This window comes from Schistocerca serialis, chromosome 5, assembly GCF_023864345.2.
Source record: "Schistocerca serialis cubense isolate TAMUIC-IGC-003099 chromosome 5, iqSchSeri2.2, whole genome shotgun sequence".
Lineage (NCBI taxonomy): Eukaryota > Metazoa > Arthropoda > Insecta > Orthoptera > Acrididae > Schistocerca > Schistocerca serialis.
The window spans coordinates 654,528,251-654,546,427 of NC_064642.1; the positions used below are offsets into that span (position 1 = coordinate 654,528,251).

The following is an 18,177-nucleotide window of genomic DNA, read 5'->3' on the forward strand; positions in this document are numbered from 1 at the left end:
TACCCTCAGATCATTCAGGTTAGTAATTTCAGTGAGCTTATACCGCCTGATAATGCAATCCTGATCAGATTCATCTCCTGAAATAACACTGTTTGAGTCAGTAAATAAATCGTGAGCCCATATGAATAACTATCGTGTCAGACTGTGCTGCAAGTGGTCGCATTCATTTATCTCTTTTTTGATTGCTTGCTTCCTCCCTTTTGCGTTATCCGTTGCGCAACATTGTTTACTTCAACTACAGTAACTAATTAATTAAATAAATATTTGGGCCACCCCCAACAAGTATCAGCGAGCTCCGAATCAAAGTAGGTAACGAGATCGTGAGTGAATATAGAAGCTGCAAAGTACACCGTCGGAAAACAACCACTAAGAACACCCATTTCAGTATAACACAAGCAAACGAGAGGAAGGCTTCCAATAGGAATAAAAAAGATAGATTTTACACAATCATTAAAAGTGTTTATTTAAATATCTACATTATGTTATACAATATCACATGAAAGATATAAAAGTCGTAATGAAGTCCACTACTTCGTTACTTCTTACAACTGGGAAAACTTGGAACTAGTAACACGTTTCCCTCAGCTCTGCCAACCTTAGGGAGAAAGTGAGGATTATGCCGCAGCGTCATCGTCAATAACTTGCCTTAACGTCATCCACCATAAGTGTCAGTCATGTTCCGTCTTTGATATGCAATTTTAGATGTGATTAGACATTTATGATGGGCTAAGACACTCTTCCAAAGATGGCAAAGAAAAAGTGTCCTGGTAGTGATTCGTTTAGATGCAAACACTTGCTAAAGGTGCACTGCAAGTAAAAAGTGTCACACACAGGTGGTAATTTGACCAGAACACTTACGCATACTGCCATTCTTTTCAACCATAGTATGGAACTTGCATCTTCTCGGAAGCCACTATTGATGGTCGCTGCGGTTCTACGCCATACGATAGCGTAAGCTGCTGAGAGCCTGGCCAATGCTGCCACTGATTTCACCGACCCTGGTCGTAGTATCTGGGGCAATATGAACATGATGACGCTGCTTAGTAAGAACCATTTCTCAGAATGTGGTTCTCCTCCCTGTCTGTTTCGCCCATGCCATATGCATCATTTCCAGGGACAGTGTTAGGTCACTCCACATGTTCCTATCTCTCTTCTGTTAGACTTCGCAGCGTAGCTGAGCTGGAGACAGATGTATGTTGGAGAACGTTTCTCGCCCCTCTGGGCCACTGGCGCTGGTGTCAACTCTTCAGTACCCCATTTCGGCTTTGAAGTGCCTTGAATCGTTCGATTATTGGCCACTGATAGATAAGATAGTTTCCAAAGAAATACGGACAGCTGCAGTCGAGGTGGAGAAGAACATTTATAACACTGGAGGTGCTTATGACATGGGAGGCAAATACATGATCCCCTTCAGTATTCTTACATTGAGGGGTGCGCACTGCCAGTATCGACATAAGAGTCAGGTTACCTATTATTACCTATTATTATGGTAACATTTCAGGTTTAAGGGCTCCTAGGAGTTGAGGTTGAATGGATGGAAAGAGTTGAGACTCCATTTGAGCAGCAGCTGGTGCGATGGATGGCAGTGGCACTTCGCTGGTGGGGATCTTATTGACAGTGTTGTTCTTCGGTGCTGATTGCGGGGTCATGGATGTGTGGAGTTGATGCTTCTTAGAGTTACTCCCAGAGTGGGACCAAAGCATAGACTCTGCGGTTGGTGGCATGGGAGTCGTCGTGCTGGGAGTTTCAGTCGTTATGTTTGGACTTCTGGACGTTGTGGTCTTGTCCTCCAGCAGTTCCACCACCCAAGGCCGTGCTCCAGACACTTGAAAAAAAAAAAAAACAACTCATAGTGTTTTGCATATACGGAAGAGAAAAGGAAATATAGTAAACATACTTTAATTAAACTATCTAAATTAACAACTAGCTGAATACTAGAAGTTGAGGAAGACTTATAAATACACAACCACTAACGAGAAGAAGCGGCAGAAGAAGATATTTTCTGAAGAAACATGTTATATTCCTTGGTAGAAGGAGAACAGGTTGAAGCGGTCCGAGAGAAACTCACTGTACATATGAAATGAAACTGGAAGAAAAAAGAGAATATAAGGAGGATCTGAAACTGAACCATGTGCATGATCGACGAAAATATATCGAAAAATAAGTAATAAGTGTCATCAGTAGCCAATGTCAACGTTAGGTAATTCATGACATGACCCCGAAATGTCTTACCGCGACCATTTCTAGCGGTACAAACCGAGATGCTGCGCTGTCCAGCATTAACTCATGTGAGATGATTCCTAACGTCATTCGTTACTGTGCTGAATTTTACTAAGGTAGATAACTAACCTCAAAACAAAACACAAACAGCAAAATACGCACGAATCTACAGCTACTAAATTCCATCGGTTAAAAAAATGTGGGCAACTACAAATTTTTTGAGGTTTTTCAGAGGGTATGCAAACAACAATTAGTCGTATAGGCAATAAATAAATTAACACATTTTGAAGGACATGAACACTCTGAATGAGTAGCACCTTTAGTCAACTTACTGCAGTTTTTCTCAGAGTTCCGAACATCTTGCACCATTTACATCGTGGAACACATTTTACAGCTCGAAAAGCCCTATGAAGGTGTCTTGATTTTTCTTCCGTCTTGCTTCCATTATCAACCGCAACGTCAGAATTGCCTCTCTTGTGCCTTTGCCTTTTCTAAAGCCAAACTCATCGTCGTCTAACACATCCTCAATTTTCTTTTCCTTTTTTCTGTGTATTATTCTTGCCAGCAACTTGGATGCATGAGCTTTTAAGCTGATTGTGCGATATTTCTCGGCCTTACCTGTATCAGCAATCTTCGGAAATAAATGGATTATACAGTATTTTCCCATGACTATGATGACGTGTCGCTAGGCTTCTAAACTATATACACCAACTTGAACAGTCTTTCGTTTTCAACTTCTCCCAATGATTTCATAAATTCCGATTCAATATCATCCATCCATTCTGCTTTATGTAATCTCAAGTTTTCGAAAACTAATTTAAATTGTGACTCTAATACTCGATCTCCTATCGCTTCCATGTAGCCTCAGTTTTTTTCTATGATGTCATCAAAGAATTCAGGCTTTCAATGTACTCTTCTACCACCCGCTCTCTCCTCTGCATTTTAGAGTGGAATTCCCATTCCACTCTCTTGACGACCTTGCTTTTAATTTCATCGAAGGTTGTTTCGATTGATTGTATGCTGTGTCAGTCCTTCCGACTGTCATTTCTTTTCCCATTTTTTCACATTTTTCTTGCAGCCAGTCCAACTTGGTTCCCCTGCACCTCCTGTTTATTTCATTCCTAACTCATTTCTATTGCTGTAATCGTTTCTTTCGCCGAACGTTTTTGAAGTTCCTTCTTTCGTCGATCAGTTGAAGTATTTCGTCCGTTCCGCGTCGTTTCTTCGAAGTTACCGTCCTAGTGTTTACCGCAGTCTTTCCAACCTCTGAGATTGCTCTGTTTAGAGATCTCCGCTCCTCTGCAACTGAACTATCTACGGTGATATTCCTTATGAAAGTATCCACATCATTAGCGAACTTCAAAAGCATCTCATAGTTCCTTAGAGCTCTAGAATATCCACCTTGTGTACGATTCTCTTAATCCTAACCGTACATCACTATTAAATTTTGATTTGAGTCTATATCTGCTCCTGTGTGTGCCTTACAATCCACTATTTGATTTCAGGATCTCTGTCTGACCAAGTTGTAGTCCAACTGGAATCTTCCCGCATCTCCAGCCTTATTCCAAATATATCTCCTCCTCCTGTAATTTTTCAACTTTATTTGCTATTAATAACTCAGTTAACCTTTCTCCTCTCTCATTCACACTGCCGATCACATATTCTCCCGTAACTGTTTCTTCTATTCCTTCCCCTACTATCGCAGTGCAAACCTCCATCATTATTAGATTTTCATTCCCATTACATATTGAATTACGAGGTCAATATCCTCATTTACTTTCTTTTGATTTTCTTCTTGTGGCACCGGCATGTTCACCTGAAGTATTGGCGTCGACGCTGGTATGCTTTCCAATCTGGTGAGAGCACCCCTACCACTGAAATGTTCACAGCAGCTTACCTTCTTATTTATAAGGAATCCTAATCCCATTACGCCATTTTCTGTTGCTTTTGATGTTACCCTATTTTCGCTTGACCAGAAATCCTTATCTTTTTCTCAATTCACTTCGCTAACTCCTGCTCTATCGACATATAGGCCTTGAAAATTCGATTTTCAGACTTCTGTCACACCACGTTGCGATTCTTTCACCCTATTACCCTTTTTCTGGTTAATCCATGTTTTTCTCATGGTCACCTCCCTCTTTTCAGGTAGAAAATTGCTGAAGCACTCGAAGGACTAACACGGGATATGTATAAGACGATCAATTCATAAGATACTTGCATGAGAAGCGAACGGAGTGAATAAGCACAGCTTTTGATCTGAAACTTCAGGGCAGATTAAAACAGTGTGCTGGACCGGCATTCCAACACTGGACCTTTGCCTTTTGCCGGCAAATGCTCTACCAATCTCTTTTCTTTGCTATTCCTCTTTTTATTTTTTTTATTATCTGAGAGGTTTCCTCAAATGACAAACTGATTACAATTTCACAATTCTCTGAAACAAATAAAGCACATTTTTTTGAGGTCACAGTCAGCTACAGGCTGGAGAAGACAAAATGGGCAGGGATCGAATGAAACTTCGTATCAGCGCGCACTCCGTAGCAGACTGAAAATTCTTTTTGGGAGCTTTGAATTCTTTTGTATTAAAAAGAGAAATTATAATAAATTTCCTTGAAAGGAAACAAGTTAGAATTTGTGACTATTACGATGATTATAATTAAAATATAATAAATGCTTGATCATTCTCCCTACTTACGTTAATATTAGCGGTATTGAATGGTCAGAGTATCATTGTTATATATGAGATTTTTGATAATAAATAATAGTTGTTTACCTGCGATCAAGGTAACTTCCTGCTTTTCAACTAAATAGAAGTTTTTATCATGTAGCCTGTGTGATAGGTCGTATGTCTATTTCACACCTCATTACTCATATTTCAGTAACACTATCTTCCTTAAATGTAATTTAATAAAACTCCTATAAGGGATTCGCTGCTATAGGCAACAGAAACTATCCGAGATACCGCAGCTGTTGAAATGCGACGTAAATGTTTCCAGTTGCTAGCAAACAGAGTATAAATGCTAGCCTTTCTTCAGCTTATGTGGTCGTTGCCAGTTAGAGTTCTGTTTTCAAAGTTCCTCCTTAGCTGTAATGAGAAACAAGCGAAAAGCGTCAACTGGCATACATACGTGATTTTGGAATAGTGCTGAAAAGAGCCGAAGCGACAATTCAGTGTTACGTGCTTACGTAATAACCCATACAACTGAATTGTTCTTCTTTTCCTTTGGCATTTTGTCTTTTTCCTCAAAAACAGTGCACACTCTATGCAAAAATAATCATCACTGAAAATCAGAGTTACGCGGCGTGACTCTGGCTATGTGGTGTTGTACGTATCCCACCCGCTGATTGTAAGCGCCAGGTAACAATAACACAGCGTTTATACGGGTAGGCTGTCCTCGTTAACTATTGTTTTCCTTCGTTCTCTCTACACCTCCATCACAAGACTTAACCTGATTTAAACAAACACAACGATTAGTCAACAGCCGTAGCACACAGACACTGGTGTTGTTACGCTCTTGGAAGTAGGTCCTACTTATGTATTAGATACCTTATTGCTATGTTACAGTAAATGAAACTTTAAGATATTCTAATGTATTAACTACCATCAAAGTGTTTCTAAATCATACTTTAGGCATGTAGTTTTACTTCAATAATCGTGCAAATCTCAGTCTCCGTACTGATGTGCTCTGATTGTCGCGCTGTTAATACGTACACTACTTTGAAAATGGCTGGCGCTGCTTTCTGCTCCGTAGTGAAACACGCGTGTGAAACACAGTTAAAAAGTGGCGAGAAACAGATTACTCTTAATGTTTTTTACAGATTTACAGAAAGCCTTTAAGTTTTCTGGATAAGTGTATTTACTCAAGTTAAGGGGGATTTGAAATCCATATGTGTGTCTAATCGGTAGTTTTTTTAGAATGAAAATTCGGTACAATTCATGGATCGTCTGTACAAATCTCGCTCTGGTGTTCTTTGTTTTCATTCACCTGGAATACCTACATCTATTAAATGTAAAATTCATCAAATAAACGCTAATTAACACATATCTAACCATCATTTTAATGGAAAAATGCACATCTTCTTGTTTCTAATAACGTACTGCTCGCAAAATTACCGTACTATTTCAGAATCATCCCAACAGAACACAGCTGATCTGGAGCTAAGTTAAGGGATCTGTCGTGAGGAATGAGAATGTATTTATGCTGCCAGACGTACTGGAACCAATGCACGAAGCTTCTACCACACGTCACTGCCGAACGCTGCCCGGATAGAGAACGGCACGTCATAAAAGAGGAGGAGAAAATGTGGCACCTGGATGGCTTCGAGGATTCTGTTACTGATCTACTCGTTATCAGTGTAGTAGATGATAGTTCTAGTAGCGTAATGTATTTCTCGTGTTTGGATCTAAAAGGATTTAAGAGATTTCCAGACGACTCACTATAAATAATACGTTCAGTGGTTTCAATATTTAACTACACGGTGCAATCTCTGCATTCTGCTTTTACGTCAAACATATCATGCACAGAAAATTGCCCTGAATTTAAGATAGGAATTGTACTATGTTAGCTACGAACGAGTACATGTTAAGCTTTCCGTCTGGTCCCCTAAGAAGGTTGCGGTATTAGACTTTTTCGGAATATTAATTCATTCCCTTTCAAAATTAAATGACATTCGAAGCTATATTGTTTCTCTACTCGTGTTTTTTTTTTTTACGTCGTAACTGCAACTGCTCACATCATTGCGGATTGGACGAGCGGGCTGGCCAATGCTGTCCAAGTTAAGTGCGGCGGTAAGGCTGTATTGCTCAGTCGATATGCACGATAACGCACAGCATAAAATCAAAACTTAACCTTATTTTGCACTTGACTGTACTCGAGACAGCTTAGCTTCTGCTCCACGCAAAATGAAATCCAATGAGATTCCAGCAAACGTGGAAGAACACAGGATGTAACGTTTACATCAGGTTTATTCTTATGGTGGAGGACAGTGTAGTGTAAACGATTCTCCACATATACGAGGGTTGTTCGGAAAGTAAGGAACGATCGATCGTGAGATGGAAACCACAGTGAAAATTCGATGACGTTTTGCACAGGTGTGTTGGGCAGTGTCTCTAGTATGCCCGTCGATAGCATTACGTCGTTCTTTTTAGTTCTGAGCACACAGGGAGCACATAAAGATACCTAGAATAATACTGTCTCCCGCCAAGTACGAGGGCCTGGTGAGAAATTTCACCTGAAGCTATGCAGCCAACATTACATCACTGTCATGCGGTTTCTTCTTCAAGACAAATCTCAGCCGTATTCTGCAGGAGCAATGGAGATGCTCCTGCATCGTTTTCAATTTGAAATGTTTAATTACCCACAATACAGCCCGTAATTGTCTCCCTTTGAGTTTCGTCTGCTCACATGAACCGCTGGCTATGAAGACAACATTTTGGCACAGACAACGAGCTGTAGGTCAGCGTAGAGAATTGGTGGAAAGCACTTCTATTACAAGGATATTGGAAAGTTGGTAAAACGCTACCACAAACGTCTAAGTCGGAACGGCGGCTATGGAGATAAGTAGCTGGAAGTTGTAGCTCACTGTTACAAATAATTTTTTTTTATTTTCTCTGTGGTTTCCATTTCGTGACTGATCGTTCCTTACTTTCCGAATAGCCCTCGTAGAAGTGAATGCTTAGGGTTGCCACCTGTGCCTTATAATAAAGTGCTGTCCGTTATTTCGGGCAACTGTTCTTTACACTTTACGAGAGCAGTAAAATACGTCAAAGTACTTTATTTCACATTGCCTTTTGTAGACTCGTTTTACGTAAATCACTAAAAGACCACAAAAGTTGGTGGTAATTATAGATGTAACGAGTCAGATGAATAGCTGAAGCATGAAACGAGTACGCATTTTTGGACATAGTCTATCTTCAAATATCAATATCGGCGACGTCAAAGTTTCAGTTGAGCAAGAGTGACAACCTGTCAGTTCCACATTCTTAGAATTGGTGGAAAGCACTTCTATTACAAGGATATTGGAAAGTTGGTAAAACGCTACCACAAACGTCTAAGTCGGAACGGCGGCTATGGAGATAAGTAGCTGGAAGTTGTAGCTCACTGTTACAAATAATTTTTTTTTATTTTTTCTGTGGTTTCCATTTCGTGACTGATCGTTCCTTACTTTCCGAATAGCCCTCGTAGAAGTGAATGCTTAGGATTGCCACCTGTGCCTTATAATAAAGTGCTGTCCGTTATTTCGGGCAACTGTTCTTTACACTTTACGAGAGCAGTAAAATACGTCAAAGTACTTTATTTCACATTGCCTTTTGTAGACTCGTTTTACGTAAATCACTAAAAGACCACAAAAGTTGGTGGTAATTATAGATGTAACGAGTCAGATGAATAGCTGAAGCATGAAACGAGTACGCATTTTTGGACATAGTCTATCTTCAAATATCAATATCGGCGACGTCAAAGTTTCAGTTGAGCAAGAGTGACAACCTGTCAGTTCCACATTCTTAGCAACTAGTGAGTACCGCATGTGAGGCTGCTATACTGTGTAAGTAAAAATCTCTCTGTAGGTTGTTTACTAGTTATTTATTTCACGAAAAGTTGGCCGACTGCCTCCAAAATAGTGTTTGTTAGGTATCGGTACCTGTCGCAACATTTCCTATCCTTACGACGCGGCTTCTGCCACCCTCAGCGCTCTAACAGCTGCGGGATGCCTAGCCTATGTGTCGAGAGTTTCTGTAATTTTAATTGTTGTTGTTGTTCCTGCTGTTTTTGTTGTGACCTTCAGCCCGAACACTGGTTTGGTGCAGCTCTCCATTGTATTTTATCCTGTGTTAGACTCTTCATCTCTGCTTACCTTCTGCAACCTGTAACAGTTTGAACTTGCGTACCGTATTCACGTCTTGGCTTCCTTCTAAAAATCTTATCCTCCACACTTCCATCCATAAGGTAGTTGACAAGTTCTTAATGTCTCAGGATGTGTTCCACCAATAGACTTCCTTCCTTTAATTATACGGTTGATTTGTATTTACCCCATTTTGATTCAGTACCTCATCTTTAGTTACACGATCTAGCATCCTTCTACAGCTCCACATTCCAAAATCTGATACTCGTTTCTTGTCTGAATTGGTTACCACAAAAATTTCACTACTGTACAAGGATCCAGTCTACACAAATACTTGCATAAAAGATTTCCTAATACTTAACGCGTTTCCTAATACTCAACACGTTTTCTTCAGCTCTGCCAAGCTTAAGGATAACGTGGTGCGTTGCAAGATTTCGTCAGAGACGGTTTAGTCTCGCGATTTTCAGAGCTGTGTTCAGTCCAAAAATTTGTATTCCACAGTGATCTGTTTACCAAGCCCAGAAAATATTCCAAGTGACAAAGTCGATAACAGAATTTCGTAGAGTGGTACAAGCGAATTTTCACAAAGCACACATCGAGACTGTTTGATTCTTGCAGAGTTACACACTTTGGAGAATTTATCGTGTGCTCTCTTTGGAGTAGTATGATATCAGTACACAGAGGTAGCAATCTGATGAATTACTTGTGATTGGACAGAACATTCTCGAATGTTTGACGGGCACTGAATTTGCGCCTACTAGTGGCCGTCCACTGCCAACTGGGTCTTGTATAAAGTGATAATTTGAACACATTCAAAGACTTTTGGAATAAATCGTACAATTACTTAAAAGTAAATCCAAATAAGTACGAGGACATATCAAACATTCCTAGACTGTGTTTTACAAACTTTCAAAGGTATTGCTGATCGGTCAGTTTAATTAGGATACACTGCTACACTTTGTGGCCTTCCCTATAATTGCATGAGAGACAAGCAACTTCAGTGGCGACATATTGTAACATCTGGAATAGTGGAGCATTGTGACTGCAGACATTTCCTGGAGCTATTGTTATGACCACTCGTTTGTGTCACGTGGATAGCTCCCCTGCTATCTGTTTATTTTTATGTGCAGATCCCGTCATTTAGGGATAGCGTCTCTTACTAGTGATCAAAAAGTTTTGGGTCCCGGATTCGAACGTCACCACTGCTTAAATTTTGAAATGTTATTTTAAATCCGTCTTGATTGCAAATTTTTTATTTTTTTATTATTCATATGACCGGTTTCGGTTCATTCAGAACCATCTTCAGATCTGATATTTAAGTTACCCGTCCAATTCAGCAACTTTCACATGCTACGTCACATGTGACGTAGCATGTGAAAGTTGCTGAATTGGACGGGTTACTCCTGTAACTTAAATATCAGATCTGAAGATGGTTCTGAATGAACCGAAACCGGTCATATGAATAATAAAAAAATAAAAAATTTGCAATCAAGACGGATTTAAAATAACATAAAATCACTGATTGCTGTTATCCCATAAGACATTATGTCTGTTTTTGTAAATTTTGAAAAACTATTATCAGCAATGGCGGCCGAAGACTTCCGGCGTAAGGAGGCATCCTCGTTCTGCCTACGACCTTGTAAAAGAAGGCAGGGGATCGGATAGAGGCTCAGCGCACACTCTTGCCCTTGGGCTGGGAAACTGCCCCTAACAGTGATCACCGGCAAGAGGATGCAGAAGGCAATGTAAAACAATGCATTAAAGATACATAATGTGTATCCATAGATCATGTGCCCTGTAATTGACAATGTTGCGTGATGAGCTCTTCTTTGACAAAACATTCCAGACCAGGTCTCAATTACTACGTGTGGGAGGAGACTGCCAATGAGGAGGTGACCATCAGGAAAAGTCAGAATAGCCAATGAAAGGGTAGCGTTATACTAAACGAGGCGTGGACGTCAGACGTCTGACCATAGTAGGAAAGCTAGTATATCTCAAAAGGGAAATGCTAAGGCTGCAGTATCAATAGCAGCAGAAAATAGTATAACGGGAGTAGTGTTCGTTATGAATACGATGGAAGGACAGAGACTGAGTTCCTGTGAACAATTCACTGACGGTTTTTCTCATGATAATCGACAGCAAATAAACACCGACAACAATAGTTCAGGTACGCATGCCGACGTGGCAAGCAGAGGATGAACAGAGAAAATACTTGAGGATGTTAAAAGGGTAGACTAGTACGTAAAGGGAGATGAAAATCTGATAGTCATGGGGGATTGGAATGCGGCTGTAGGGGAACGAGTGGAAAAAAGTGTTACAGGATAAACCAAGAGCTTGATAGTAGGAACGAGAAAGGAGAAAAGACTAATTCAATTCTGCCGTAAATGTCTCCTACACTACAGTCAATACTCTGATCGAGAATCACAAGAGGGGAGCATACTTAGTAAAGGCCAGCAGATACTGGAAGATTCCAGTTAGATTACATCAAGGTCAGAGATTCCAAAATCAGATACTGAATTGTAAGGCGTACCCAGGAGCAGATATGCGCTCAGATCATAATTTAGTAATGTTGAAGAGTATGCTGAAGTTTAACAGACAAGTCAGTAAGGATCAATGGGCAGAGAAATGGGATAGGGCAGTACTAAGGAATGAACAGATATGCTTCAAGTTCTCTGAGGCTATAGGCACTGCGATAACCAATAGCTCAGTAGGCAGTTAAGTTGAGCAGGAATCGACATCTCTGAAAAGACCAATCGCAGAAATTGAAAAGATAAACGTAGGTACAAGGCAGGCAACTGTGAAGAAACCACGAATAACAGAAGAAATATTTCAGTTCATCAACGAAAGAGGGGAATACAAATATGCTCAGGGAAATTCATGAAAACAGAAGTACAAGTCATTTAGGAAGTGCGGGGAAACTAAGACGACGAGGTATGAGTCTGGCGATGTACCCTCAGTCTTAAAACGTAATCCATACAGTTCCGAAAATTGCAGGTTATGCCAAGTGCGAGACTTATTGCACCTTCAGCTTAACGACTCATGTATCTGAGTTGCTGACAAGAATAACAAAAGAAAATTAAGGCTCTGTTACGGGACGATCAGTTTGACTTCAAGAACGGTAAAGGCACAAGAGAGACGGTTCCGGTTTTGTCATTGACAATGGATCTAAGACTGAAAAAAAATGAAGACACGTTCATAGGATTTGTCGACATGTAAAAATTGTTCGATACTGTAAAACTGCGCTAGATGTACGAAATTCTGAGAAAAATAGGGGTGAGGTGTAGGGAAAAACAGATGATATACAATGTGTCTAAGAATCAAGAGGGAGCAATAAGTGCGGAAGACCAAGAACGGAAGGCTCTGATTAAAAAGGGTGTAAGACAGGGACGCAGTCTTTCGACCCTACTGTTCAATTCCAACATCGAGAAAGTAATGACAAAAGTACAAGAGAGGTTTAAGAGTAGGATTAAAATTCAAGGTGAAAGGACATCAACGATAAGATTACCTGATGACATTGCTATCCTTGTAAAGAAGAATGACAGGATGTTTTGAATGGAATGAACAGTCCAGTGAGAACAGGATATGAACTGAGAGTAAATCGAAGAAAGACGAAAGTAATGTGAAGTTTCAGTAATGAGAACAGTGAGAAACTTAACATGACAATTGGGGATCACGAAGTAGACGAAACTAGGGAATTATGCTAGCTTGGAAGCAAAATAACCCATGATGGCCAGGGAAAGGAGGACACCAAAAGCACACTAGCACGTGCAGAAGCGAGATTCCTCATCAAGAGAAGTCTAATAGTGTCAAACACAGACTATAATTTGAGGAAAACATTTCTGAGAATGTACGTTTGAAGCAGGACACTGTATAGTAGTGAAACTCGGACTGTGGAAAAACCAGAACAGGACATAATCGAAGCATTTCATGTATGGTGCTACGGAATAATTTTAAAAATTAGGTGGGCATATAAGGTAAGGAATGAAGAGGTTTGCAGGATCGGCGAGGAAAGAAATACATGGAAAACATTGACGAGAAGAAGGTACAGGATGACAGGACATCTGTTAAGACATCAGAAAATTACTGCCACAGCACTAGAGTGAGTTCTAGATGACAAAAACTGTGGAGGAAGACAGAGCCTGGAATACATCCAGCAAATAACTGAGGATGAGATGAAAAGTTGGTGCGGAAGAGGAATTCGTGGTGGGCTGAATCAAGCCTGTCAGAAACAGATGATACAAGGTAAGAGGAGAAGAGTGAAATAACAGTGACAGTCGCTGTTATCAAAGAACAGAAAACAAATACAGAACTCTGACGAAAATGGGTAGGGAAGAGTTGTGGGGGAGGGAGACTGACGAGAGTGTGCTGTACAGAATTTGGGAGCGCTGGGTATTGTGATAGGTAGACCATCAGCTGTCTTTCGAAGTTCGGAAGGAATTTAATTTCTCTGATATTTTGAGGAAGATATTTCCAAAGTCCGGTTTCTGACGCAGAAAATAATTCACAGAACACGGCAGTGATATGTGATGGTTCAGAGAGAACTTTATTTTGTTGAGAAAGAGTATTTCCCCTGCGTTGTCAAGACAGTAGTGTAAGAGCGGAAGAAAAACAACAAGGAGTGGATTGATTGAGACGACGATAGAGCAAACACAGGGTATGACTGTCTATCCTTATCACCATGTAGCCACGACAGCTGTTCGTAGGCAGGAGTGATATGGTCGAAAACGTGTCACAAATGTATCGTGCACAAACATTCATCGCGAGTTCAAGCGTGTGTGAGCTTTCGTGCGAAATTCCTTGTATAATAGGATCACCAGTCAATATGAGTATTAGTCTCTCAACGAGCTTCCACTTTTTCTGTAATGAGAGCAGTGACGCTGACGCCTTGTTCCAGAGTGCAATTGTGTGTTGAGTCCAGTCAAATGATGCTCCAGAATTATCACCAAGAGCTTCGCAAAAGGAGACAATGTTATTTCTGTCCCTTTCAGAATCACTGTAAAACAAAAAGGTGACCACGAAACATGTAGAAAATATTTTTTTTTCTAGGAGGTTTAGCGACGCATGGGAAACTATTTTGTACGCTCAATTAAATCTTCGAGGATGGATCCACTTCCAAAAAATTGTGTCGATTGGGCCCACGAGAATTGTGACGTGTAAACTTAGCACTAGGCTGTGTCACTCGGATTTACTTGATGTTTATAACCACACGCGGTCCACTTGCTGTGGGGAGGGGTTGAGATCTCACTATCCTTTAAACAATCAGTCCCCTTACCTGGATAGGTTTCAGGTTGTCTGCCCCTTCGCTCCGCGATGGTAGATACTGGTTTAGCCAAGAAAGGCAGCGTTGACGAAAATTCGAGTAAATACCTAACACTCAAGGCGACATAGCTCCAGTCCATGGGAAATAGCTAAAAGCTAGTTAAACTATCGTGCATTCGGGATTCTTGCATGACTCGTTTGAAAAAATGTCTGAAATTACCTTTAAGTCGGTTTATTGTCTGTAAAACACGGAATATGGCTATCTGGTCCCTATTTAATGTCCCAGCATCAATTGTGAAATGTTACCGACTGCCTCTGTTTGAAATTCACATCCGAAAGCAGCTAGAAGATATTTAGTCCGAGCCGACATTCTGAACGTCCTAGACAGTCACTTACCCACAACTATTTGCGAGTTAACAGATTCAGTCGTTCAGTAGGATTCGTATAAAGAAGAGCTCACCATAATGTTTCGTAAGCTGCACGAAACACGCCACGCGGAGTTTATGTACGACGTGAAACGTTCACACGCGAATATCTCCTAAAATCAACCACTCACAAAGCTAAAATTTTCACGAAACACTCAATACTGTAGTCGCTTTTCGTCAACATCACTAGATCCCGATCAAATGCGTGAATTTTTTCGTTTTGGTACAAATTTGTTCAGCGCGGTTTAGGGTACGTGTTTATCAGAAGACAGCTTAAGCGACAATTCCTATAGGCTAGTATGTTAAGCAGCCAATCAAATCATCTAGAGCACTTACATACTAGCGGAATTTCTAATGTCTTCCAATTAGTTTACCACAAGTAATTTAAATTAGAAATTTCGTAATTCCGAATCTAAATAAAATTCAGTGAAAAACCATTCCTTTATACAAAAGTAAATAACTAATAAATTTAATACTCCATCTCCTTTCCGGCTGCCTTTTACAAAATCAACCTCACTCAGACATACATCACAAATTCCATTATCGCACAACAACTTTCTCACGCACACAATTACACAGATTTAATAAAATATCACATTCTTAATGTACATATGTCCTCTATTCACTCTCACAGTCTCTCCAAAACACATTATCAAAACGCGATAAACAATAAATTTTTAAAGTACTTGTAAAATGGTGCTCTGAGCACTATGGAACTTAACTTCTGAGGTCATCAGTCCCCTAGAACTTAGAACTACTTAAACCTAACTAACCTAAGGACATCACACACACCCACGCCCGAGGCAGGATTCGAACCTGCGACCGTAGCAGTCCCGCGGTTCCTGACTGCAGCGCCTAGAACCGCTCGGCCACCACTCCCCGCCGGCCGCGGCGGCCGTGCGGTTCTGGCGCTGCAGTCAGGAACCGCGAGACTGCTACGGTCGCAGGTTCGAATCCTGCCTCGGGCGTGGATGTGTGTGATGTCCTTAGGTTAGTTAGGTTTAAGTAGTTCTAAGTTCTAGGGGACTTTGACCTAAGATGTTGCGTCCCATAGTGCTCAGAGCCATTTGAACCATTTGAACCACCACGCCCCACAAAGTACTTTCAATTACGTCAGAAGTCTATGGTACTGAAACTAAAGACAATTCCAGAAAATTACATTGTATGAACCTATCCCATTGGCTGTAATTTCCACTGATACTATTGATGAATACATTACAGTTCCCAAGTCAGTTTCACAATGGCATCACATTTATTTCTCCGAAAGTACTCAAGTTATTATAATGAAATTTTAACAGTATGGTTTTGTTACCCATAGCATTTGGTAAACTAAGTATGAAAAAGATCAATTAATATTTAATTGTACTTCTTCAGATTCAGAGACAGTATGTGTAACGTACTGCACGCAGTGTTAAAGCAAGTACACGGCTCGCAGCAGTGCTAACGCGAAAACCAAAATTTGTTTTTTTTTTTTTTTTTTTTTTTTTAGAAACGACTTCTTTAGAAGTTACAATATCATGTTCAGTACAACCAGCCAAAACTGTAAACGACCTATATGAAAACGATGGATGAAACGACGGAATTGAAAGGATGGAAATATATATATACATATATAAACTTTAACTTACATATATTCTTTGGAAACAGATTTTTATAAATCTGTTAACTTACGTGTCCGATATTATTTAGAGTGAAGAGTGGTTCAATACAACTTACGAAAAGAATTGAAATTTCGAAAAATCTTTCTCGACCATACTCAGTACTTCCTTAAGAACAGAAAAAGTATCGAACTGCATTAATACTAATCTGGTACCTACGGAAACGTCCCACGACTGAGAAACTGATGTCACGGTGTCCATAATATTTAGCGCAACCCATCAGTAATGTAAACGTATCGTAACCACGTATTTACGTCTACTAAGAAGACTATGTCAAGAACGGTGAAAGTTGAAAGACGTGCCTTAGAGTGAATCCGAGTTTTGACTGGACAGAAAGTAGCAATAGGCTCACCTGCTGGGATGCAGAAGCTGAAAAGGGCGGCGCACATGTAGCAGGCGAGGGCAGTGCGCGTCACGACACCGAAGGCCATGGCGGCGTCTTGCGAACTGAGGCACTCATTTGATAAAAGATCGCAGCAGGCTGCTCTTTGTGGCCGCCGACTGCTCTGGATATCTCGCCACTGATATGAAGCGGCCACATAAATTACACCAGTGAAAGTTTCCTTTTAGCAATTCGTAGAACTGCAGTCGTTTTCTTCCGAGTACAGCATTTGAAACGGTTCCATCAAACATGCGTCGGTTCAGGCTAACGAGACGTGCTCGCTTCGTCAGTATATACTTCTCCTTCTTCTCAGCGATCACAGGCCCTGTAGACCACGCGCTGCGTCAACGAGCTGCTTCCACCGCCTTCTATCCCTTGCAGCCTCTCTCCACCCTCTGCAAATTCCTAATGCTGCGATTTCCTTCTCTATGTCGTCTTGTTGCCGGCAGAGTTCCTTCAAATGCTTTCTTGGTGATTCTGTTGTTTTCCATTCCAGCCCATTGAAGTCTCCTACTTTTTAATTTCTGGATGATAGTGGGTTGCTTCATTAACTCATAAATTTCATTGTTCTTTCGAATTCTCCATACACCATTCTCCAACACAGGTCCCCAGATTTTTCTCATTCCTATTCTTCTGAAAACATTCAGTTTTTTCTCTTTCATTCTTTGTAAGTGTCCAGCTTTATGAACCGTACAGTACTACGGGGCAGATCATAGTGTTGCATATCCTCATCTTTGTGGTGATTGACAAAGCTTTACTTTTTAGTGGATTGCTTAGTGAGTACAGACATCTTGACCCTGAGGCTATTCTTTCATTTATATCCATTGTTATGATATTTTTACTGTTGAAACGTGATCCAAGGTATTTAAACTGGAGAACTTTTCTGAACTTAGAACGCTGATCAATTTCAAAGTAAGGGTTTGGGTTTATGACTCGACCTATTTCCATATATTCGGTTTTCTCTTGGTTAATCAAAACTCCCATTTTGCTGGCACTGTGCCTGAGAGATCTGTACATGTCTTTTAGTTCTTCTTCATTTTCACTCAGCAACACTATATCATCTGCATAAGCCAGGAGTTTTACTTCACAGCATATACCGCACATTGAAATTAGAACGATACGTAGGAGATTAGCATTGCTCCTGCTCAAGGATAACAAGCAAAATCGTGAAGCTTCCTATGTTATCGAAACGGGCTTATAAACATAGCGTTTGCTGAAACTTTTGAAATGCAAATTCGACTAATACAGGCAGACGTAGATACCCTAGAAAGAGAGTACGGAATAATAACCAACCAAACACACACAACTGATAGCCATGCAAGAGATCAGGAATTAACCCCTTCTAACAACACCTAGCGAAATGAGGGCCAAGTTTAAAAATCTAAAGAACGATACA

At 40.5% G+C, this 18,177-nt stretch overlaps 1 protein-coding gene and 1 pseudogene across 1 annotated transcript; one reads left to right on the plus strand and one right to left on the minus strand.

Moving 5' to 3' along the window:
- Positions 1 to 437: 437 nt before the first annotated feature.
- Positions 438 to 16,881, minus strand: LOC126480930 (uncharacterized). Its single transcript, XM_050104342.1, has 2 exons — positions 16,752 to 16,881; positions 438 to 1,825 (listed from the first exon to the last, which is right to left on the minus strand). The coding sequence occupies exons 1-2, from the start codon at positions 16,828 to 16,830 to the stop codon at positions 1,485 to 1,487; spliced, it is 420 nt and encodes a 139-aa protein (XP_049960299.1). The 5' UTR covers positions 16,831 to 16,881; the 3' UTR covers positions 438 to 1,484.
- Positions 16,882 to 17,854: 973 nt separating this feature from the next.
- LOC126482877 (U6 spliceosomal RNA) lies at positions 17,855 to 17,967 on the plus strand (annotated as a pseudogene).
- The last annotated feature ends 210 nt before the right edge of the window (positions 17,968 to 18,177 follow it).

Bases quoted from the DNA above. Each gene is read 5' to 3' on its own strand.
- LOC126480930 (XM_050104342.1), bottom strand. From the start codon at position 16,830: ATGGCCTTCGGTGTCGTGACGCGCACTGCCCTCGCCTGCTACATGTGC. The intron at 1,826-16,751 runs GTGAGCCTATTG...TTTTTTTTCAAG, and splicing joins CAGCTTCTGCATCCCAGCAG to TGTCTGGAGCACGGCCTTGG.